General features: G+C 32.4%; 1 protein-coding gene across 2 annotated transcripts in view; it reads right to left on the bottom strand.

Annotated features, from left to right (window-relative positions):
- Window positions 1-3276: 3276 nt before the first annotated feature.
- LOC119835494 (nostrin) overlaps window positions 3277-26413 on the bottom strand; it is a 36354-nt gene continuing 13217 nt past the window's right edge. The window contains exons 2-14 of one of the 2 annotated variants that reach the window (XM_038360357.1): window positions 15584-15779; window positions 9181-9266; window positions 7967-8110; window positions 7805-7886; window positions 7603-7733; window positions 7212-7406; window positions 7004-7139; window positions 6767-6931; window positions 6098-6250; window positions 5578-5730; window positions 4693-5032; window positions 4231-4383; window positions 3277-3844 (exon numbers count right to left, since the gene is read on the bottom strand). In XM_038360357.1, coding sequence (XP_038216285.1) covers window positions 3729-3844; window positions 4231-4383; window positions 4693-5032; window positions 5578-5730; window positions 6098-6250; window positions 6767-6931; window positions 7004-7139; window positions 7212-7406; window positions 7603-7733; window positions 7805-7886; window positions 7967-8110; window positions 9181-9266; window positions 15584-15703 — 1974 coding nt within the window. In that variant the 5' untranslated portion in view covers window positions 15704-15779 and the 3' untranslated portion in view covers window positions 3277-3728. Of the gene's footprint in view, window positions 3845-4230; window positions 4384-4692; window positions 5033-5577; window positions 5731-6097; window positions 6251-6766; window positions 6932-7003; window positions 7140-7211; window positions 7407-7602; window positions 7734-7804; window positions 7887-7966; window positions 8111-9180; window positions 9267-9502; window positions 9738-15583; window positions 15780-26413 lie in introns of those variants that run through there. The other variant, XM_038360358.1, reaches the window with a different exon arrangement.

Below are 26413 nucleotides of genomic sequence, written 5' to 3' on the forward strand. Positions count from 1 at the left end.
TATATTCATGTATTTTTGCTTGATCGTTATGATGGCTTCAATTTAGCACGATATTTTTGAAAATTAAATATTCAAATGTTTATAGTTGGCGTACTAGACCAGGGTAGAGTCGGAGAACGAATTATCCATGAGCTCTTTTTCCTGTGTTGAAAGTGTTAATTGTATGATCAGATTGATCTAGATTATCAAGTGAATAACTCTCAAGTGTCAAGTCAAAAATTTATTCTATTTTAAATCATCAATGCGACTGCACTGAAAAAATGTGTCGACGCCCGAATCGAAGCGGCGTCGCTCTAAGCCCTACTGCAAAATATTAAAAGAAATATCCGAAGTGCTTATGTGATTATTATAGAAATGGCAATTAATTATAGAAATTTGACTATCTAAAATATATTAAAAATTTAAACAAGCTGTGTACCGCTTTTTTATTATTATTTTTTGTACAAAGAACGCAGATTGATAATATGAGACGATATATAATAATCGAAAATCCAAATTAAACAGGTTACTGCTTTTCTAATGTGTAATTATAGAAATACGAGAATAATTTGTGCTCCTTACATCTTATATAATACTTTATTTACACTTCCACAGATACTTATATACATGGTAAATATGGGATTTTTATTAATCCATATTTTTATGTAGGTGCAGGTACGTTTGAAATAAAATTTCGTCTTGATGTTTGGATTTCGTATTTTTTTATCTGTGTCAGTGTAACTAAATGTACTTTTAAATTACGATAGGGTATGGTTAGCTTGAGCTAGATTGTACAGTAACTTGGTCCGGTCCAAATAATCTTGGGAATTTAATCGTTTATTCGATAAACGATTATTTATAAGTTAATGTCGTAGGAGATAATGGTTTGATGGAATTGTTGTTGCAGTAATGAGGTCATTTAAAAGTGACAAGTGAAATAGTTTGAGCAATTCCTTAGCGTATCCAATACCCATTTATCTGTAGAAGAAAAACGGGATGTAATATTCATTATATAAATAGATCATTTGATTACAATATTGAGTTAAAAATTATGATTTTTTTTAACGTTAATGCATTTTAATGAGTTATTACCAAAATGCATTATAATGTTATAAGATTACTCATGGACCTCAATTTACTAAAACGTGATGTTTATTCGATCAATAATGACTATCTGATACTTGGGGAAAAGTCGTTGCTCAAATTGTTTCGGCCAATGTAATGTTATTTTTAAGAAGCACGAATACTTGTAGATGGTAAAACAGTTAAATCAATTTTGCCATAACATTCACGTATGTATAATGAAATGTAATAGATGTATAGTTATAGGTACAAGTATGTTTATTATTCCATTTTTTACAATGTCTTTTGTGAAAAAGACGCTGTTGTTTCATTGGTATTGAGACTATTTCTTATATTTGTATATTATAAAAAATAACGAGTGTTTGAATTGTAGTAGTATTGGCTGTTTTACACGGTCAGGTTTATTGAAATTGGGCAAAAATTATTAGTGTCCGTTTTTAAATGGGACCTGCCACACGGGCAATTTCATTTCGTATTTCTATTATTGTACGTATAAGTATTGTAAAATTACTAATTGTTTCGCTATGTATCTATTCTTAATACTTTGAATTGCTAATTATTTGTGCTATGAAATCAAGGTCATTGGGCAAATATGGCCCGGTTCATGAAAAGGTCCGACGATCGCCTTTTCGATTCTGTGGTTATCGCGTGAGCTTAGAACCGAAGGGTCCTAGGTTTGTATTCCGGTAGGGACTAACAAAAAAAATATTGGTTCCAAGGACATAAAAGCTGGTCACCTTCGTGTCTATAAAAAAATAGATATGAGAAACATGCATAATCCCTCTGCCCCATACATTAGGATACAGATGTGTTTAAATTATATTATAGACCTTGGTCTCGTTTTACATTATTTTAAGACTTAAATAATGGGAAAAAAGATTTAAGTAATGCAAAACATGTAAACATTTTAATAAAATTTCGTCCTTCGTTACCACCGATGAGAAAAATTAAATGAGTTTAATACCGTTAGTATACCGCCATCTTTTTGATAGAGCAGAAGGCAGGTGCATTTGTCGGTGTGGTTTTCTATTTTAAATTATGGTTAACTTAACTAAAGTTAACGTAAATAACCATATAAAGATATTGACGTTATTGGCATCAAGAAGGTTTATTTTATGTTTAATTGTATGATTTTATCTACATAACTTACATTTTTCTTTTAACATATAGTAATTGCGTTGCAGGGATAGTTAGCTGCACAATTTGTCCAAAGCTTTAAGTGTAGGCGACCAAATGCCAGAGCAAATTGCCCAATGACCTTTGGGTACTAGGGGCATGATTGTATAGATGGATTAAATTTTAAATAAATTTAGTATTACGACATTTTTGCAACGTATCCATACTTTGTTGCTTATAGCATAACAACGTATTCAAATGTAAACAGTAATTAATAACCCATATTTTCATAAATAAAGATGACAATTCGATCAAAATAATCAAAAGTTTAATGTCTTTAGCGGTTGTTCGCATGGAACAAAAAAAACCCATCTCGTAATTTGTCAAATGTCCATTTACACGATCCTGCTTCACCCGTCTTACCCCAACTTACTCAACCGTACAGATTATAATAAAATAATTTAACGATACTGACATTATCTACTTACTATTTATTCAATCCTTTATGAACATATGTAGATACCATAGATTTAATATTAGGTACCCACATCTCTAGGATGGTATGTGATTTTGATGCCCCTTTATGCTCATGATGATCCCAAGGAAAACGATGTTTTGAGAGTATTTTTGGTCTAATTATAATGATAGTTATTATTGGTCTCGCATGGACAGGCAGTGTCTATACTTGTAATAAGAGCCGATGCGGTTGAGTGCCACCAAGACAACGAACAATATTATCTTTATAAGTATAGCACTGCTTGTCTGTGTAATATTGCTGATTTACTTCCTATAATTATTGTATTCTACCCTTAGATATCCTTGAACTAGTCCGATTTTGCCAACACCCTAATGTATAAACCATATTTTAATAAACGATGTCATCTGAAAATGTTTTTTTAATTTTCTTAGTATTGAACTCTCACTAAAAATTATGATTTGTACTATCGTAGATAATATCCTAAGATAGACGTTACATTACTTTGGGATCGGGTAGGTGATGGCACTACCAAAATCCTTTTCATGGTGATCAAAGCATGATACGTAATATGAAGCATTTTAATCGATCTCACTTAATATTAAATAATAATATTTAAGTAGCGTTCATAACTTTATTACATAAAATACTTTGGTATTATTCATAAAACTATATATCATCTAAGTAAACATAACAATGTCACAAAAAAGTATCGACCACTTTCGAGTTAATTATAATTTATACAACGGATGAACACTTCAAACTATATTAAATGTATATGATAGATATAAATCGATAATTTTATCGAGAAAACTAATGTAAAACACATGATAAATATGTAGGTATACATATTAAAACATCTAAAATAGCTAAACATCAATAAATCTAAGTTTAATGCTTCTTTATTGAAGTATCACTTTGTGCAGTCGAATTCTTATTCACAATACTTACAACATAAAAGATATATGAAATAAATTAGTAAACAATCAACTGGGTTCGATGTGAACTTATGTATTATGTACAAAAATAACGATGTTATTCATATTATTTTCCTAAATGCAATAATGATACCCGCTTATATACAAGATGTTATTTCTTCAACGTATGACGATGGAAATATGCCGAAACTTCCGTTGAGGTCCCCGCTCCACCAGACGTCGTCTTGTTTTTCATATATGTTTATTATATCACCTGTAAATTTATATTGATCAAATATGTTTCAGTTATTTGATTAAATTTAGTATTAGAGTAATTAGTTATCTCACACAAAACCATACAATATATTTAGGTACATCGAGAATGGTATAAGAATTAAATACAAACATCAAAATTTGTTATAATACTAATTTTTAAATTCATTACTAGAATTTCTAATATTATGAAGTATGCACATATAAAATATTTTAACATTTAAAAGAAAGAAACAATTTTATGCATAAAACAATCCTATTATACAATAATGCTACTATTGTAAAAAAAAATCGCATCGCACATTGATATGATAAAATACTTTTTAACAATTACTACCAAGCGGGTACATGTACATTATCAAAGTAATATATTAAATAGTATTTTACCTGGAGCTAATGTTAGCTCATCATTTAATCTTGCCTCATAAGTGTATAAAGCCCGACACTTTCCAATGTATTTGTTTGGTGTTTCATCATTTCCGTCACCTTTTCCCATACAATTCAAATCTGTTGAACTATCGCTCTGGGACGAGAATTCATCTGAAAGTTCCATTAAACATGTTATGCATAATTTGAAACTAAAATATTGATAATAAGGCTATATCTTATAATCTGTAGTGTTATAAAACACGCCTACATATCTTAATATGTATAAATTACGTGTCACTTTGTTTGTCCGCGATTATCAAATTTTCACACCATGTGCGGTTTGATCCAACTTAAAATATGTATAAGATAGTTTATATAATTTCAATTACAATAAATAACTATGGCAGGGCCTAGACGTGCATTTTAATATATTTAAAGGATTAGTAAATCGGTTCTTGTAGATTTATATGTGAACCTTACCAAAGTCGCTATCATGCTGGTTGGAGAGGCCATCACCAGCGCCGCGCTCACTCCAGTCCAGAGGGCTATCTGGCGGAGGCGGGGCCTCTGGGGTGGGCGGAGGTATCACGATGGGCGATGGAAGTTCAGAACTGATTGGAGTGGTAGGTGCACTCTTGTGTTCTGTGTTCCTCCTAAAGGAGAGATGCTCTATACGTAACTTGCTAGACGCCCGACTCATAATGGAGTCCCGCCTCTCTCTTTCTTCTCCGCCGTTTACACTCTTCGTGAGAGCGGTGTAATTTGGCTGAAGATTTTTGTTGACTTCGTTTTGATAGTCAGCTTGCAACCACGGTGGTACCTGAAAATGAAAATATTTTGAAATATAAAAATCAAGTAAATAAAAAATAAATAAAATCTTTATTTGTATAAAAACGTTACATGTGCAGTTATATGAATCCTTAGTCTCCTGAACTAGTATAACACTGTATGTCAGGAGCCAGAGACTTCTCCCAAGTAAGATACTATACGATATATTCTAGACTAGCGTTCCGGTCCGGGTTCGTCTGTGGTCACTATAGCATTTAGAGACCACGCACATAGCCACTGAAAGAATTTTCGAAATCGGTCCAGCAGTTCTTGAGATAAGAAACAAACTCTAAACTCTTCAGTAACAAATTATTAGTATAGATTAGTACTTGGATAGATTCAGATTAAACTAGAGAAAAATAAATATAATCTAAAATACTCTCAGACTACGTAAATAAGATGTTGTTTTACTAGTTTACGCTAAAACACGCAATAGGAAATATCAAATATCCAATTTACTGTCATTTCCAGCTGCTGCGCCTCGCGGTGCCTCTAGGCGTCTTATAATTTTCTTCACTAGCATAATTTTGTACTCACTTTAAGTATGCTCTGTTGCAGTCCCTGTTTATCTCTTATAACCTGAATGTGCGCCGCAAGGGGGTGTTGTACCGCTTGTCTGCTGTCCAGTTCGCTAAGAGTTGAAGTTATTTTGTATCTGATTGCTTCTAAATATGTGAGCATTGCTCGCATCTGAAATGACATATGGCGAATGAAACATTGGTGTAAGGAATTTAGGTAACTACTGACTGATAAAACGTAGGGATACTGTTAAGATAATGGTGCTATTTATTTTTTGTTTATGCCATTCTTTAATAAAAACTGTCATAAGCATAACATAAGTAAGTATATAAGAGTATAATATCACAGTATAAAAAGTAAATCTACAATACTGTTTTTTTTCAATGCTTAACAAGCTTTATCTTTCGCATTTTGTATATCATACGCCTTCATCTAAATTATGCAATGTCTACAACGTCATAACGTGTTCCTAGGAAATTTCTTCAGTCTGATTCGTTGAATTTGAAGGCAATGTTTAAACAGTGATAATAATACTAACATGGTACAATTTATCTGCGACATTCTGTTGAGAGTCGTCATTTCCGAAAGTCGGTGTTTGCTTCATAGCCATTGACAATTTTTCTAATCCTTGCTTTGATTTTCTTTCTCTTTCGATATCTTGCTTAACTAATTGCAGTATTTTCAATAATGCCTGTAATGTTTTTAAATATAATAAATACACCAATAAGTTACGAAAATACCAATTTCTAAGAAGAAAAAAAATACTTATAAATTAAACCCAACGGATCCCTTGCGTTTAATTTATCACCTAGCTCTTTTGTATTTTATAATTTATTTTGCAGAAGAAAAATTATTTTTAAACATAGGGAGTCTTACTCAAATTGAACCAATTAATTAACGGTATTTGATATATTTGTCAAAAATAAAGTATGACAGTAATTGATATCAAATAGCAATATCTGTAATATAATAAGAAAATAAGTCGCTACAAGTATTTTACTGACAATATTGCCAAATACAATGTCAACACGACTTGCGATTTCTATTGTAGCATTTATTTACACGTCCTAGAATACATTTCAGTTTATTTAACATTTAAATGTGTGACGTAGACACACACGACACGAGATAGTTCTGGCTAAGCATCCTCAATATTTTGTTGACATTGCGATAATTTCAAGGGTAATTACATAACAGTGATGCGTACTTGTTTACGACGCTCTCGATTCATTGCCAATGTTGTGTGTTCGCAATAAAAGTCGGGTAGGAGTTGCTCGCTTGCCCCCGCCGGCGCAGACCGAACGCCTCGCACCACTCTCATATCCAAATTAGCGTTAGCATTCTTTATCGGCCCCACTAAAGCATTCGTTGCCTGGGAAATACAGTTACACAATCAGTTTCCAGCCATTTAAATTTCTACTTATTACGACGATTTATCACTTACCTCCGCTAATTGTGGCGGAACGGCGGCCGTCAACCTGAGATAACAATCGGCTGAGCTCTTTAATTGCGCGAGTCTCTCTTCTTCCAGAGATTCAAGCATACCCGCTCCCTTCACGACGCTCGTCTCCCACTCTAACCTGGATAGCAAAATTGTGTTACTATTGCGCTAATAATAGTATTAATTTTGACATTACTGTGAAGGATATTACCTTGCCCGTTCCGCATGAACACATACGTTATAATATTCCGCTTCAGTCTTTTTGACGGCCTCCTCAGTCTTTCTTTTCTTGACTTGCAGCTTAGCAGCATCTCGTTCGTTTGCCGAAGTCGCCAAACGCTCTGCGCGAGCAGCGCTCAAGATGGAATGCGGAATATGGCCCATACTTGAACTACGCGACATGCGGCTGTAAACAAAATGCAAAATAGTGATTTGGCCTTAACGCCGCCCCCATGGCAACAATCGCATTGCTCATACATCGCATAGCTACTCGCAAGGCAAACAGTTTGAAGGATCCTTCTGTAAGATTTGACTGAAGCAGATGTCGATATTAGCATAAGATCTGCCATCTGTTTCGTCAAGTTCATGATAAATAGTCGAACCTAATCTCTAGCGAAGCGTCTTGGAGCTTTTCGTTTTCCCTTGCGGCAGCGTGGGATTGCCTCTTCGATTTAACTTCTGCTGATCTCCAATCGGAAAGCGTTCTTGTTGTTTTATCAACATTGCCTTCGATCTGAAAATTATATAGAGTTTTAAGTGTTTTCTTTTATACGATTAATTAAATCCTTGCACATCAATACACACCTTCTTTCTTAATTTCAACTGATTGTCGATTACATTTTTCATTGGTTTAACCAGCTCCTCCGATAGTGCGCTGGAGTAATTCCTGAAAGTCATGATGAGTGTTGATTAAAACAATGTGCATCAAATATAACAACAATTCAAACAATTAGGACAAATATGCACCTGTGTATTTCGGCACGTTTCTCCATTTCCATTGCAACATGTTTCCACGCGTCTGCGCAAGAGCCTACACTCTCCTTGCACGCTTTGCTCAACTTCGTCCCGAGTTTTGCCAAACATTTTGAGTAATAATTTTCTGCTTCAACCCTGGAAAGTTAAAATAGTTGATATTTTTGTTCTCGTAATGCACTTACATAAGAAGGGTTGCGGAAGAGTTGATTAAATCAATACGATCGTCGTTGTGTAACGTAATTATGTTTTTGTAAATGTTACATGGGCTACGATTATGTTATTCTTATTTAAGGTAATAAGCGATGCGAGAGTTCACTGCATGCGTTATTTTTGAATCGTCTTGTCCCACTTGGCTTTGGCACGCGACATTCTATTTATGATTTTGTGGCCATTGTCGTAACCTTACGTTCGACTGCCGCTAGTATTTTTTATAAAACTTTAAATAGAATTACATTACAAACGAATATTACGGTTGGAATTGTTTAGAAAATGTTGTGACTTTTTGCCTTTAACATGTTTTAAAACAGCTATTCTAATAAGCAATCATAGGTTACTAATTGTTAGTAGTTTAAACGCACACAAGCGGACAAGGTCGTTTGAAACATTTATATGTACCGCGAGAAGTGAAAATAGTCGTCAAAGGCTTCGCTGGTAATTGTAAACAATACAGCATTGTTGGATCATCACGTCTCTAGAAAGCGAATTCAGATGTCGATATGAAGGTTTATCGATGTTTTAATGAGATAATTGAATAACATATTTGAATAATAAGATATTATTATCATAATATTTACTAACAAGGATTTGAAAACGTGAATTCAAGTATGGTTTACATTTACAATTCTAATGCGTGGGGTCCGCGGAAACCACGGGTAAAAGCTAATATTTATGTAGTTATGAAATGTTAACATTATTAATAGCTGTCAGTACAGCCAATTTAATTTTGTTTTCTCAAATTACAAATTGCTTGGAATTTAAACGAATAAGGAAAAAAATAACAATTTTAGCATGAAATCTTTTATAGGTAAAATAATTTTATATTCTATTTCACTATATTATACCATATTTTATTAGATAATACCAATCCCCACCAACAATATAAACGCGAAAGTAACTCTATATATGTATGTCTCTTTTTCGCGGCATCAATCAGACACCGACAATTTTATTGAAAACAAAAATAGCATCGATTGTGTATTATTTACCTTTCTTGTAAAATACATGCCAGCTCCTTACTGAAATCGCTGCCCTGTTTCACATAGCGACGTAGCTCGTCAAATCCGTTTTGTGCCTGTAATATTATTAAACGATAATAATCACTAGATTCTAATAATAAAGGCGTTGTTAAATTAAGGGCATTATACTGTTGTTATATGTAATGAGTATAATAACATAGCGATAGAGTTATGTCCATATTTGTAAATTACGCAATGGAGAATTTGGTTTATTTAAATAGTCTATTTAACAAAATTACTAAAAGAGCAAGTAATGATCAAATCAATGTTTAGATTATTTGAATAAAATTACCCTAATCAACGATATCCAGAAGCGGACAAGCATTTCTCCTCTAGAGAAATAAATTAAAAATTGAATCCCAAATTCCAAGTGTTGAGGATAAGGACATTTTGCACACAACACCACAAATAATATAAGTTGAGAATCTTAAGGGTCATCCGTCACAAACAAATTTTGTTCATACGACACACGCACTTGATTGAAATTTGATTAAATAACGTGGAATAATGCCTACAAACCCACTGACAATATCATAAATACAAAAGTACATCTCTATTTATATCTTAGCATATAATTGAACTGTATTAGCATTTATCGAGATGTTCTCGCGTGCAGCTAATAGCCGGTACGCTGTCATAATTATTATACTTGATCTCCTTTTGTTTTGAATTTTATCGATTTCTTTTTATTTACATTTTTAACCTACTAAATTCGGGTTGGAACTATTACGAAGAAAGAAATCATTTTGATATTAAAAATATCTTTTTTTGTTTAACTTTTATAATAAGTAATTTTTTAATTAACCTTGGCCTTAGAGAGTTCGTTTATAACATACGTTAAATAACAATAAATAGTAGAAAAGCATACTCAATTTATATAAAGTTATAGTAGATAAAAAATATGGCAGAAAAAAGAGTTTCTTTGGAAGGACGATATTGTCAACCATACAATAGAAAACATTCAATAGCATTTCACTAGGCGCCAAATGAATTATTCACGTCCACGAGTACAATTATTTATCCACTGGTCACGCTCCACAACGGTATTTTATATCAATGGATTAAAATTGAACCCACTACAGTTGCCATATATCAAACTATGGAAAATGTTTTACGAGGCCTAACTACGTTTTTTAGTATTAGGTTTCATGATTATGAAGGTAAACGAGGTAAATCATGACAAGAGGCTTTCTTTGTAAGATCATAAAATGCCAATCGACTATACCAGACTGACATACCTACCATCCTAATCACATTTGTATGGTACAATCCGTTTATTCCTACCAGCTATTCGATGGAATTGCGCTATGAAACCGGTCGTAATCTCAATTAATTAATGTAAGTATTTGATTACAAATAAAGTAAGTGGAACTAGAGTAATGTGTACCTACGTCGCGTCGCGTCGTGTCGTTTTCCCTCGGATACTTTCGCATATTTATGTAGGTAGGTATGTCTTTCATGCGTTTCACATATGATAGGTAGATGATGTAGAAACTATTTAGTATCAGTGGTAGAAGAACGACATGTATGTGAAGTTATATTAATACTAATTATTTACTATTCATGATTCTTTAATATATATCATGTGATGTTAAAATGTATACTCCAACGCCCTAACATATATATATGGGAACTTTTCGGTCCTCAGATGGCAGATTGATGTTAAACACATTGAACATACTTATACAATTTGTTTAGCCAAATAATAGAGGATTACCTATTAATTTGCATTCGAAAAAAGTATTAAGACTTTCTTCACACCAATAGATAGCTTACACAATAACATGTTTTATTTCTTTTATATAAAGTCTATTGTCCGGTGTAAGATGGGTCGAATTAATTTCTAATAAATCGTGTTGAATAGTGATGATGATGCATGTCGTGCATGGTTCCGCATTCGAGGGAGCGCTTTAATAATTTTGAAAATTCTATAAAAAATTTCCTATAAATGTAAAATATTAAGTTTTATTGATTATTATATGATAATATAATAGTTTCTTATTCTTCTATTTATTTCTATTTTAAGCCATTTAAAGTGCTTACAATCTTTTTTAAATTATCATTTGTGAAGATAAATACGTAAAATGGCATGTTTGGCTTTTAAAGCTAACCGTTTAACTGAAATGTCTATTTGAATCATTTTAAAATCTAAATTAACGTTTACCAACCCGTTTTCTCAATAATACCAACTCAACTGTGTAACAAAAATTTTATCTGTGTTTTACAACACCTAGGTGCAGTTGCATTACGAAGACGTATACAAGTGTGGTAGTTTATTTAACCATTTTTAGTGCCTGGTTAAAGAGTAATATTCAAACGAATACGAAAAAAAACAAACAAATACGTGAATAATTCGACTGTTTATTGGCTTTGTCACCTCAGAACTTTACACAGATGGGTGAACCGATTTTGATAGCTGGTGCCTCCCATGCGGTTCATTTTAATTTGGTCCAGTTCTAACAAATTCGAGGCGTTTTAGTTTTTTGTTAAAAACAGTTATTACAAGTTAAAAACTTTCGGATTAGAATATTATACAAACATATTTAGGATTACTGGTATTTTACTGGTATTTTTTCATGTAATGTGCTGTAATATCGCAAGCGTGTCATAAATGTGATTATAAATAGAAAAGGATCAGTTTTAGTTTGTCCGAAACGAATAATACAATAAAACAAATGACTACTCTAAAATTACGGTACAATTGATTTCACGAATTAATATTCAGATCAATATTGATGAGGCTAAACCATTCATAAAAAGATAATATCATTGTTATTCTCTCTATGAATGCAAAATTAATAATCTATTGTTCTCCTAGTACTTTCGTTTGATTTTTGAATGGATTACGACTTAAGAATACCAAGCTATTATATTAATTAACAGAACGAGTAAAAACCAGACTATGCAACTACTTAAATTGATGACTTGTGATTCATAAGTTAACTAAGTTATACTTAGTTTTAACGATGCCACTTTGATCGACGACGCGACGCTTGAAGGCTTTACATAACCTCGGTAAGTGCTGGGTGTATGATTTGCAATTGCAACAATAGACACAATTTCCTGGTAACAAAGTAGAAAATATTTTGTTCTTCCACATACCTTTACCTACCGCCTTTGAATATCATTTAAAACTGTCCAATGTTTTCTGAGTGAGAATTTGCAATCATTATTATCAATATCTACTCATCCTTTCACGAATATTGAGCTTATATTTTTTGCCTCATTATACCGTCCGTTTACCGCAAAATTTCTCATCGTTTGACCATGTCAAACATCGACTGACTATTTTATGATGCCAAAAGATTGAGTTAAAGTTTAACAGTCAGCCCATCCGATGAATAATTGGTCGGTCATTGTAAAACGATTGTGGTTATCTCCTTTGTAATATTGTTTCATAACAGCACAGGTAGATCACGATTGAATAGAGCAAAATCAAGCTAATCTGAAAAGCAAGTGCAGGCAGTCGGAACGAGATTTCTACTTTTTCTATCCAGCTTAGATTTCAATTAAAAACGTTACCTGTTTACTTAGTACTTAAAATACGCTTTCTTTTATACAAGACCTATTAAATTTTAATGTCATAAATATAAGACTTCCTACATTATTTCAATTAAATAATAAATATGTGTACTTCGTGAACTGAATGTACGTAAGAAATAAAATTGATGTTATTATTCAGCAAAGTTATCTATTTTTCGCGATAGTGTGAAAGTTAATCAATAATTTGACCTTTCCCAACTAGTCCAGGAATTTATTAAGATACTTGTCCGGAAGCTTTAAAAATGGGTGATATTAAAGAATTTAAGATGCTCTTTTCTAAAACCCACATTTTACCTAAACATTGAAAGGCACCGGGTTCCGGGTTTACCCCTTTTACAGAGATAGCGCTGATTTTTTATAGAGGAATGCAGAATTAAAAAAAAGTGAAATTGCAATTGTAGTTTTTATTCTACCCCTATACTAAATAGCAATTTATTTAGACGAAGCTTTCATAGAAAAGTACGTACTATATAAATTATATAGTAGGGCACATGGAATTATGTATATTTGTGGATTATTCGAAGAGTAAAAATGTCCCATATGGCTACGGGTAATATACGTAAGTACATAAATTACGTACAATTGCGAATAATTGTCCACCAATTTCCTGAATTCGGTTTGATTTCCAATTATTTTGATTGTATCATATACTTTCACCGGTTAATGGCCGTGCTTAATGCTCATGACAAGATACCATCATAGCGATATTTTATATAATAAAGCATATTTAAAATAATACTGCTGTAATTTATATTTTACATTTAGCTATTTCTATTGAGATCGCTTGAACTAATATATAGACACATTTGTTTGCGTAGGTATCCATAATAATATAGTTAATATGAAAGAATGTCTGTGTTTCTGTTTATGCCTTTAAATGCATAACCGGTTAAAATATTACAATTTAAATTGGTAATGCGATAGATTATATCTTTAATAATGTCATGAATAGAAAAGTTAACATTATAAATAACACATAAATTATATGACCATTATAAGGAAATGTTACTTTTAATCGACGTCAAAAAAGGATGACATTCTTAATTCGACTTCTTTTTTGTGTTTGTTACCTTATAACTTTTTACTGCGTGATCTGATTGTGATGATACTTTTTATATTTAATAATTTTATATACAATTATTGTTTAAATAATAAGGAAATTTCTATATTTCTAATCTAAGCAAACCGGGGCAGACAGCTAATCAAAGACCTAACTCATAGAATAATTATTATGTTTCTAAATACTGAATTAATGGACTATGAACCATTAAATTCTAATTAGTAAAAAATATGATTCAATAACAAATGTAATCACTAATGATAAGCGTTACAAAATACATTACTTCTAAAGCGTTACTGAAACTGTTTTTGTAAGTCTGGTTCGAAAGCAATGTACCACAAAATAAGTGTAGGAGCATGTAACATATTATGCCATATAAAACTCTACCGCCTCCACGTTGTCTATACTAATCTATATGTACTAATAGCTAAACAGTTTGTTTAAACGGTCTTATCTCAGAAACTACTGGACCGATTTCATAGATTGGATTACACCGTTGGATATATACGTGATCCCTGAGCGCTACAAGCGCTATTTACGGGAGAAACCGGGGCGGACAGCCAGTTTTAAATAAATTGTATATTATTTGTTCGAGATGTATAAACATTGCGTCTACTTGAATAATAACAATGAGTACAGTATCGAAATATCTCACGGTTATACCTAGAATAACCCAGTTTAAATTCAGATTTTTTATAAAACTCCACAAGTTGCAAGACATAGTTGTAACATTTTTAATTTATTGATCTCTTTGTCTATAATAACCGGTTGATGTGTATTTATTACTGCAATATTATTTATATAGACAAAGAAAGATAGTGATTGAGAAAATATGGTTGCAGTCATTGATAACGAAGTTTCGCAGCTTTGTCTTCATGATTACAATATCATGCCTACCTACTTATTGAAGTTACTATTTACTAATAATGTTATATCGCTCACGTATTTTAGTTTTTAATAATCGTAAATCTCGGGAACTTCTGGTTCGATTTGAAAATTTGCTTCACTGTAATATAGTCCATTTATATATGAAGCCTATATGCTACATTAAATCGTGTACGGCGCAGGTGAAACCGCGGGACGCAGCTAGTAAGTAACAACAACAGTAACATACTTATAAAGCTAAGCAATGCATGACAAGACCATGCGACATTATGAGTGCGAGTGCGTTCGATACAATAATGATCTAACGCCATAGGGAACACCTTTCACTTATTATATTTTCGATTGAGTTAATCCATTGGCCCATTTACGAAACACTTTCACTGGGTATCTTTCTAGCGAACAGTTTCGTGGAATCTCGACAACAATCATTATAATTGTTTTTCACATAACGTCGACAATGTATCATAGAATGATGTAAATGTTGGGACGTAATATTTGTCTTTCAGTGATTGTGCTTTCTTTGGATTCTTACGTGATGCTTGCTATTACTGTGCTCGATTATCATGTTTCTTAATAAGAAATGTGGTTATTATATTGCATCGAAATGCCGTAATTCTTTTAAAACTGACAAAAGATCTAACATTAACTCCCGCATTATCTGTGTTTTTGAAAAACATTTCACGATAAGTTATGAATGATAGAAATATAAGATCGGAATCGAAAATCGTGGAAGGTTCAGTATTACCTGTATGTATGTGTGCATTAAGATTTAAAAGATTAATGACTTTCACAGCGATCTATTTTACCAGATACTCGTAAAGTGCTACTTTATACCGCAAACATTTGGATTTAACGATAAAACATAAAAAATGAACAAACACTCACCCAATAGTTGTCCTTAAAAGCGTGATTATTAGAGGAACGTAAATTGATCATATCTTCGATAGTGTTCTGCCAACGGTCCATACCAGCCGCAATCTTGTTGGTCACGTTCTCCCGGTTCATGGTGTCCCCACCATCATCTTCGTGGGATGACGACGCATTACCAATACTTTCTTTGCTACTGCCGCCACTGAACGTTCTAGAATAAAAAAAAACAATTCTTAATATTGTTTTTTTTTTGTTATTTGGACTGTATTCGAACGTTGGAGAGAAAAGGCAGGTTTTAGTGTGTGTTAGGTATAGTTATGGAATAGAAGGAATCGAGTTTTTGACGTCGCCTTCCTAATTCTCTGTATAGGTATTTTAAGTGTAGGTTAGTAATTTGCAAAATATTACCTAATTGATTACTATAATTAATGAGTAAGCAATCTCTTCTTAGAAAAGTACTGCATCTAGTCGATTCAGCAAAGTGCTGTATAAATTGCGAAATAGTATGAGAAAATAACACAATATTCTATTCCTGTACAATAGTAATATCTTTGCAATATTGTTACCAACAGTTTACGACATAACGTATTACGTTTCTAGTGATTTTTAAATCACAACAAATTAGATGCACCGCTAGGGCTATAAAAGTATAATGATACAGTGAAAATCAGAACGAAGAACGTGTTATATTAAAATTTCTATGCAAGAGTGGTGGGAACTACATGCGTAAAAACTATTATTAAAATTTCTGATTAAAACGCAGCTAACGACGGTGAAACATGTGTTCTTTGAATAGTTTTGATCTTGTCTTCTTTCCCGTTAGTGACATTTTTCTATAATTACTCAGAGATCAGCCAAGCTTAGAACGTAGTCATGTAATAAAAGTGAGTAACGCCTACGTGTCTCCTACATCAAATAAGAATGATTTGTGGTGAACTCTTAATATTAATTCAAGATTAGAAAAATAATAATTATTCAAAATACTACTTTTATCAATCTTCATGTATTTGGATGTAATGATTGGTTATTAAGCACTTTTAAATCATATACCTATAACGAATACGCATATAATCGGTTAAAGGTAAACGAGAGCAAAAGTATATTATATACACATCGGTGTATACACGAAAAGGGCACAGAAGAGAATACTCTTTGTATGCATCTAGCCAGATTCATCAGCTGTTCCCTAATTAGGAAGATATTAGATACAGGACATCACTTGGTGCTAAAAATATTAAGATATAAATAAAATGTAAAATTTAATCTTGTGTCCTAAGTGACGTGGGTGATGGGTCATGGGACAATATATTTAACATTAGTCATTGTTATATTAGTGTAATAGATATTAATTTTATTTATAATTTATAGGTATATCAAACATTTGAATTTTGACTGTAAGCGCTTATTAATACAATAATTATTTTTCTTGTTCCGATTAAGTAATTGATGATATTTATTAGTTAATTCTATGCGCGGTAGATTATTACACATTAATTCGTTGGCATTTATGTATAAATTTGATTTTAATACACTTTTTAATAAATGCATTCATCAAAATCCCATTTCAAAATAATAATCTGCTTTTTAATCGTGTTTAAGTAGGTCAATTTATCAATTACAAAAATGAACACAAATCGATAAATCAACATTTTCATTACCAGTTTTTAAAATAACTCATTTTTAATGTTATAATATAATAGAAAAAAGTTTAATGTTATGGTTTAATTCTATTCATTCTATGAGTTAGTTGTTACGATACTAGTTATATAGCGTACGTTCTACCAATAAATTTTTTTAGAATAATACAGTTCCATTTGCTTGATGTCCAGATCGTTAATTCTAAAGGAGAATTATATTTACCTTAAAGAGTGCTCTAACAATAATTGTTTCTTAGGAACTGTCTATCGGTACTAACAAAACCATGAATCACGTTTCCTATGCGTAACTCTTTCTTACTCATCCATCATTTGAACCGGTCTGTGAATAGTATCGAATCTAATTAACAACCAAACCGGAAACCATTTTGATTCCGAACATAGACACTTCCTGCTTTCGTCCCTTGACGGTATTTTCGGTAGACTTGTTTTGATAAAAATTTACAATGTGATGGGTTGATCTTGACATAAATTGTTTAAAATGTGTATTAATGAAAAATTATTAAAGGTTTTTAATGGTCATAATGTTTATTTTTCGGTGTATCTATTTTATCATCGCACGTTTTATTGTAGCAACATTATCTTGATTATAATATACGTGTAAGGCAAAGTATAAACAAATTACAACTTCTTTGTTATTGTTACGTATGATATGTGTTATCCACGTAACAACCACACACTCAACAACAATAAACGTTATTATGTAATGTATTAAATTCATATTATTATGTATAAAGGTAATTATAAAGTTAACTCATTTCCCCATTTATGAGAGTTGGCCATCGCTAATAAATAAATTCCTTAATTATTAGTATAGTTCTCAAATTTATACCTAAGCGTACCTATTCAGTGACTACCTATGCATTAGTGTAAAATTTATAAAACTGTTATGATGACGATGATAGGCAAGTTCAACACATTCACTGCTAAGCCAAAATATTTTTCAACGCAGCGATGCGGCTATGACACGCTCAGCGTGTTTCCCGCACCGGCGGTAATCTTGCCGTATCGCTTTTATCGCTGGTGCCCAACGACCCAGCGCTACCCACGCTGCGCGTGTGCATCGGGTCTAGCCAGCTGTACGATCGGACACACCGATGTGTTTTCTACAAAATAGGTGGATTTTTCGTATTTTTATTTGTTATCGCGATGTATGTTTATAGAAATTACAGTAGTTGTTGTTTATTATTTATCTGAACGTAGATTGACTACACAACAATAAATGAATGTATGAAAAAAATATTTTTACGAATTATTATTATCAAACATTTTTGCATAAATAAATTTTGATTTTGGTCAAAATCACTCACAGCAGGTATCCAAAAAAAAATTTGACAATATGTCAAACACGTGACACTGAAATGACATTTAGAGTTTATGGAAATTGCGCTGGTGCGTTACAGCGAAGTGCCCGTTTATCATCGTAGGCGCCCTCTACTATCGGGAAATCTCCCGGCGGCAAGATCGCGGCATCATGTTTCCTCCAAAGATGAGGATTGCTGGGAAGATTAGCTAATCTTATCTAAGTAGTAACCCTGCCAAAATACAATGAACTTATGTGAATAAATTTTTGTTCTATTTGTTTGAGGCTTTTTATTGCCCAAGTCAGAATAATGTCAGTTTCGTTTTTCTTTGGAAAGAATAATAAAATCGAAAGATTATGTAGATATTCTAATATTATCAGTTCTATTACATCATATCGACTATGTTTATTTGAGTTATTCTAACAATTTTCATCAACATTGCAAAAATGTACCAATAGACAATCATTGTATGTCTATCTTGTCCATGGTTTGATTGAATGTCAATGAAAAAAAAAGTTAACATTGCCGCTAAAAACTTATAAAACTTCAATGATGGAGGCCTCGAGTAGCAAAAAATTTTATGAGTAAGTAAACATTGTATTTTATTTATAATTAGTAGATATTTTGCTGTAGCATGTAATATGCCTTTTATGGAATAAAAAAGAATAAAATAAATTGTCTTTAAATTTGTTTAAAATATTATTTTACGATCATTCCCTAGATAAGTTTTTGAAAATATATTTTTTACTATAACAATTCAACGATAAGTCTAAGGTCTAGAACATCGCATTATTTATATTGTTGTTTTATACGGTTTTATGCTTCCACATGTTTATCATCCACATTGAAAGGGTATATACCTATATTCGATTAATTTTTGTCTTAATTGGCTGATTAAACTTTTTAAGAGACGAAGACACGAATCCGTCTTCTTGGGCTCCCTCTTCCTTTCCCGAGCCCAAAGAAACCGAGACGGGAGGTAGTGGAATCGGCTCAGACGACGGCAGCACGGCGCCGGCGGTTCTGCTGCGTGCCGCCAACATGCAGACCCTCATAGACGGGGGCCGAAAACGGGGGCATTCTGGTGGCGCGTTACAACCCAGTGCCGAGATGACGTCGCCTGCGTCAAAGCCTTCGAAGGGGAAAGGCGTAGGGAAGAGGACGAAAATAAAATAAATTGAAAAAATAAATCTATTTGATTTTATATAACCCCAAAAAATCTAAACTATTTGAATACTAAACATGAAATACTACTGTTTTTTTTAATATTATGTTTATATCATAAAAGTAATAATAAAGTTTTAAATGTTTGCTTGATACAAACAATGACAGTTTATGAAAATTACTAATAACGGAAATCATTGAATATTGATAATTACTCTTCCCTAATATTCGTGAATTACAACAGAGGGCGTTTATTTCAATATTAACAAAACGTATATAAAAATTATGAAAATGAATTCATGTCGTGTAGTGTTAGCAATAATCGTACTTTAAAATTCTATTTGTTTATGCTCATACATCTTCGTTCTATAATGGAATGTATAGCATTATATTATCTGTGATAGAATATAGATTAACATGAAAGTTTTACTCTACGCATCATAGATGATGTTGATTGTTGTAAATTCACGCTATGGATATTATTTAGAAAAGTTCACCGATTAAAATTTGTATTTCATTCGAAATACTTTGTACGTTATAATGAACAATGTGCTGAGAAGGTACTAATAATGACCTCTTCTTAAAACTTTAATTGAATTCAAATTGTAAACGCTCGTATTTTCGTTTTTAATTTTCAGATTAGGAATGAAAGTTTCATGCTGTGCATGCGTCAGTACGTTACGTAAGAATCTAGAACGCGCTTCAGATATTGTTTCTAAGTGTTAATATAACAGCATTTGTACGCCAACCAACGATAAAGACTGCCTGTATATAGCGCAAATAGGAGTGTCGTAGCCATCTGTGTCACTGAAACTAATGAAATCAAGCGTACTATTGGCGTATAATGTATATTCGTATGCGGAAAGCCTAATAAACTATATCCACTATCCACTAATTACAAACACAACACATACCACCAAATTTAATGAAAGATAAATTAATATTTTATGAAAGTCATCTTTACTGTTTTTCTTAATATTTATATAATAAATAAAATAATTTTATATCAATTATAATTTTTATTGTTCCGTGGTTTTTACTAGCAAAGAATAAATTGTAAGAAAAATCCGTAATGTTACATAAAAGACAAATTTTATTTTATTTATTTCCATTTATTGTTATTTTTTAACAAATGTTTTAATTTCCGTTTTATTCAAATTAACAAAATTTATTGGACAAAAATATGTTTGCCCGCACTGGCGAATTGAACAAAAAAAATACGCACGATTTATCGCGGATGCGGCTTCACACGTTAGGCGTGCGAAGACGCATCCTCGGTTCAGAGCATTTTTTCGCACCTGGTTTGTTTTAGCAGTGAACGTGAACGTTAATATATCATAAGTAAAGCGACTTTGTACCATAGAATTAATAATAAACAATAATTTATTCATCAAAACATTTTGTTACATATATGTAGATTAAGAACCCTTGCTCCCACACTAGGATTCCCTGTGTCGTGGGAACAAGTTTCTTCCAGTAAGTTTAAAAAAGTACAACTTTACTAATTATAGATTACAAAATAAATCAATTACATTTTATAAGCAACATAGGTACATGTCACATAATAGGTGTTCTATTTAGAGTTAATTCAAACAATAACATTCGTTAATGGTATTCAGATAAGAAACATAATTCTTTAGCAATCATATAGTTTTAAGTAATATCTTTCGAGATTTGTGAATGCCAACATTTCAACAGCTTCAGTAAATAGAATTAGCTCCACGGTGCTAATGTTCGTAAACTGGTTAGATTTGTTTTGAAACGCCTTAAGTTATGTGAGATAAACTTTTTAATGATTAATCTTTGACTGGAGATGAATAAAGATAAAATGTTGTATTTGAAACGTTTTCATCGCATTATAAATTATAATTAAAGTCTTATTTACCCTGAACCAGTTTTAGTATTTGTAACTCTGCCTCAATAATATTTAAACCTCGTTTCTACGTATAAATATTGTCCTTCTATCTGATGGCGTTTTAATCTTAATAGCTGTTAAATGAAACAATGTTATTTCTTAAAAGCAGTTCCAGTCGGTATGATCGAAGTTGTAGTAATAAGCAGCGTTTACATAAAACGAAGAATAATGAAACGATATTTGAAACCGCCGGCGAGAGGGCTTGTGAGGTTTCGCTAAAGGCTAATAAGATTCTGCTTAGATCGAATTGTCCAGACCTCAAAATGTCGCAAGCTCAACGCGGAAGACAGTTGATTTATAGTCGTTCTAATTACTAGAAATAAATTATGAAAGAACATTTCGATTGGATTTTGAATTAAAGTAGAGGACAGTTGGATACGTCCTAGTAATATTTATGGTACCTATAATTTGCGCTACGTACGTGAATTATACGTGTATCTAAATAAATTGATTCTGTAATGTTGTGCTCGATGTGTAGGTAATGTACTCCACTGTGACACAATTCTCGTCTTACCACTATAAACCATAAGGTAGAAGTGTTGATGCGACCATCATATAGTACTTACATTTAATTTCTTAACGATACTCTTTCAAATGTTTTTAAACGTTGGAGTTTTTTGAATATTACCACCCGCAAACATTAACATTTGATCGTTCGATTAGCTCAGCGGAGTGTTTGTTATATTAACAATTACATAAAGTGCCGCTGAACTGGCATTTTGATGTGTTGAAATTGTTAGATCGAAGTCGCAGTCAGTAAAATGATTTGCATGGGCGGCCGTTACATAACCGACGCGCGACCGTTACAACGAACTACCTTATTTGAATCTATCATTTCATATCCTTTGTTACCATCCGTTTTAAACGACAGACAGCGATTTGTATTGATTAACCTTTGACCTTCTGCCACAAAAATTTGCTTTTTTCCTACCAATTACCATCAATGTACGAAAAGCGGAATATCGACTGAGTTTCTTCTAACTACACTTTTAACATCAAAATAGAACCGTTCATTTGGGATTGTGCCAAATTATAAGTGCACATCCAAATTCAAAAACATATGCCAATGCGAAGAGATTTTAACATAAAAATTGTAATAGACAACGTGATGGTTGATAATGGTTGAATCTATTTTTCTATTAACATAGCTTACCGATAAAGATCTTAATGTTGTATATTTATTTTGAGTATTTACAAACAATTCGTTTATTGGAACAACGCATTAATAAACATTACATAATACTCGTAACTTTGTTTACAATTTTAGTCAACCAAAAATAAACAAATAAATTATTTATGAATTTCTATGATTAGATAGAATAACTTAACATAGAGAAGTTAGAACCACCAATTGAATAACAATCGAGTGCGACTGAAAAGAAATAAATTGTAAACAGTGTGATTTAGTGCTACATAAAAACGAAGACCAAACAAAGACCTTGTATTAAATTTAATTTAAGGCATACTTAATACAATTACGTTTCCTTCCTACGAACTTGTCTACCGGAAGTGTTACCTTAATTAAACCTCGGTTATGATTACGTAGAAATCAATTCTTGACCTTGAGACACTAAGATGCTGAAAGGATTCAATTAAGATTTATGTACCAAACATAATGTCATTTTAAAATATGTCTTAATGTTATATATTGGGAAAACCTTGGGTAGCATATTTTTTATCTGTGATGACTGAAGGTAGGAAATGGTCAATTCGAGTGAGTGGCACGTTCAGAGCGAAATCGTATACGAGGATCGAATTGGAATTACAATCAAATTGCACTGAGGAAAGTGTGGAAGACCGAACTTATAGATCAGTTCTCACTTTCACTGCGACCGTTACGTCACGTGACGTCACCACAGTCGCGTGCCGCTATTATCTGATTGATAGATGACCGCTCAGTCTCTATAATCTAATTTAATTTTATGCATATTGCCATCGAAATATTGAAAGGTGAAATTTAATCAATATAAAACGAGAGAGTATAGACCAATTACGGTATTATTTAATCCAACTGTTTGATAAATTAATTAAATAATAGTAAATGTCAATGCTTGACGGACAATAAAATATAAGATATTTCTTCGTTTATGCATGGTAAAAAAGATGGTGTAAAATAATAAAAGAAAATTGGAGATATGCAGGTGTGCACCACCTCGTTTGCTTGGCAGCACTGCACCCTCGAATAAATCCTCCAATAATAAATAATAAAATAAAGCACCTATAAAGCAGGGACCATCATCTTGTTTATATATAATATGTACAACGTTATTTTTATATTCCTATGCACAACATTAAAATAGGAGAGCTAATGGAAATAGGAGAATTAATGGAGTAATTTAAACGAGAAAATGAAAGAAAAACATCTATATACATATATCTAACAAAACGTAATGGAAATTCATCTAAAAAAGTTATTAACAAAACCTACCTCTTTAACTTAAGTCGGATTAATGTGATAGTGACCGTTGATATACGTGATATATTTCATTATGTTGAAACGCGACACTGTCACAGAAAAAAGCGTATAATCCGAACTAATCTTTAAATTAAAAGGCATTGATCTCATTGCTCTGTGAGCTGAATGAAATCCAGTTCGTTTCATTAAAATTAAATTAAGGATATTTATTTAGGTTTCTCCTGCATCCTGAGTGTGTTTCGCGCCATCCTTGTATGAGAGTTGGGAGGTACAACACCCCTCTTCTAGACCCCCCTTTCAATGACTAACGACCATACTGTTGTATTGCTCTCGATCATGTCGGTTAGAAAGCGCGCGATAGATGCAGTGAGTTATGATTGCAGTTTACACCTCCGCTCCTCATACTCCCAACCACCCACAAAATCACCTGCATCGAAGTTTAAACCTCTTGCTTTGCTATGAACTCCTAGTAACAAGGATACGTAATAAAGTAGTCAATCGTCCTTTGATCCTTTCTATAGTTTAAATCTTTCGATCGTATAAGTTATGCGGTAAAAAGGCCATTACCGTAATGTATTATTAATATATAATTTATAATAATTAATTTAATTATAATAAAACATCCTTTAAGAATTTGATAATTTATTTAAATGCTTTTAATTTAAGGTAAATATCGCATTTAATATGGCGTCGTACCCCCATATCTATTATGGTTATACCACATAGAACCTAATACAAACGTTTAATACACGAAACACAGTTCCCAACTAGTTCGGTAGTCAGTGGATCATATAAAATATGTAATTACTTTATTTTATGTCAATAAATATTTTTCATTTTTCTTTTTTTTTTTAATACGTTACAGCACAACTTTGTTATATAATAATAAGGTGATCATTGTTTCCTTATTGGAAGGTTTATTGTACTCACTAGTAATTTTAAATTAGTTTTCAATTACATTTGGCATTGGCGGATGCGTAGCGGAAACAAGCCGCTTGTGTTTCACTCGGTACGCGTTGACTGAGTGACACAACATTAATTGAATTATTATATTCTTCTTTTATTCTATTAAAAATTATAAAGTACTATTTAATTATAAATACATCATCATCAACATCATCATCAGCCCATATATGTTCCCACTGCTGGGACACAGGCCTCTCCTATGAGGGTTTAGGCCATAATCCGCCACGCTGGCCAAGTGCGGGTTGGTATATCTACTATATAAAAATAAGTCGGGATTTCCTTCCTGACGCTATAACTCGAGAACGCACGGACCGATTTCCACGGTTTTGCATTCGTTGGAAAGGTCTCGGGCTCCGTGAGGTTTATAGCAAAGAAAATTCAGGAAAAATTTTAACAGAAAAGCGGGAAAATCATTTTTCACACACAGCCATCTGGTGGCGAAACGGAGTTCGCCGGGTTTGCTAGTTGGTTATAAATGTATGTATATTTATTATCAATAATTTTACATTCATTCTGTTTAAACGTACAATATCATCAAAGTTTTGTAAATGGTGATAATTTCGTGAATTTTCATTCAGGACCCATTAGCAAGGAATTCATAGATGAATGATGCCTTCCCGCGATCAAACTTCAGATCTCATCAAATCGAAAATCTTAAATTTTTACGTTACGGATGTATGCTCTCAGAAGAAGATAATTAAAACATTGTTTTTTAGAGATATTACTGTTCATCTTGCACAGATGCGGTGGACCGATGCGGGCCAATAACGGTCCTAGTCGAAGCGTATCAGCATTGCAATATGTGATATTAATAATTAATGTAAGTTCACGGTGCGTAAATACAAACATTTCCGGGTTAGTTTAGTTTGGTGTGACTATTATGCTTAGTATAATGACAAGCGAGGATAGATGGATGTATAGAGGATTCAATGGTTGTTTGAATAGGACAGCTGTTTTACAAAGTTTGAGTAGTTGATAGATACTTTATGATTTAATCACAAAACAGCATGCGTTTTATTTAAATTCTTAGACTTTTTATACTAATCAGACATCTGGCTTATGAACAAAATAACTTTGTTAAACATCAAAGTAAATATAATGGAAGCAGGAAGGTAATCTGATAAATGCATTGTTCGAACTGCACAATGAAATAATTTCAACGACATCGTTGTGAAATAAGTTTAAGGAGAATGTTCATTTACACAAACATGCCTACTGAGTACTGTATATAGGTATATACTGTCGAAAATATAGGCCGTGTCCGCGATCGTATACAGTGGTTGCCCTTTTGACTACCTTTCGAAATCAATCTTTTCATTTTATATGCTGTTTTAAAACAAGACACGATTTTATTGAAGCTTTAATCGACACCGCTTTCAAAAATGTGTAAGTCGCGGCTAATTTTACTAACTGAAAATTGTTAAT

Source organism: Zerene cesonia, chromosome Z (assembly GCF_012273895.1).
Source record: "Zerene cesonia ecotype Mississippi chromosome Z, Zerene_cesonia_1.1, whole genome shotgun sequence".
Lineage (NCBI taxonomy): Eukaryota > Metazoa > Arthropoda > Insecta > Lepidoptera > Pieridae > Zerene > Zerene cesonia.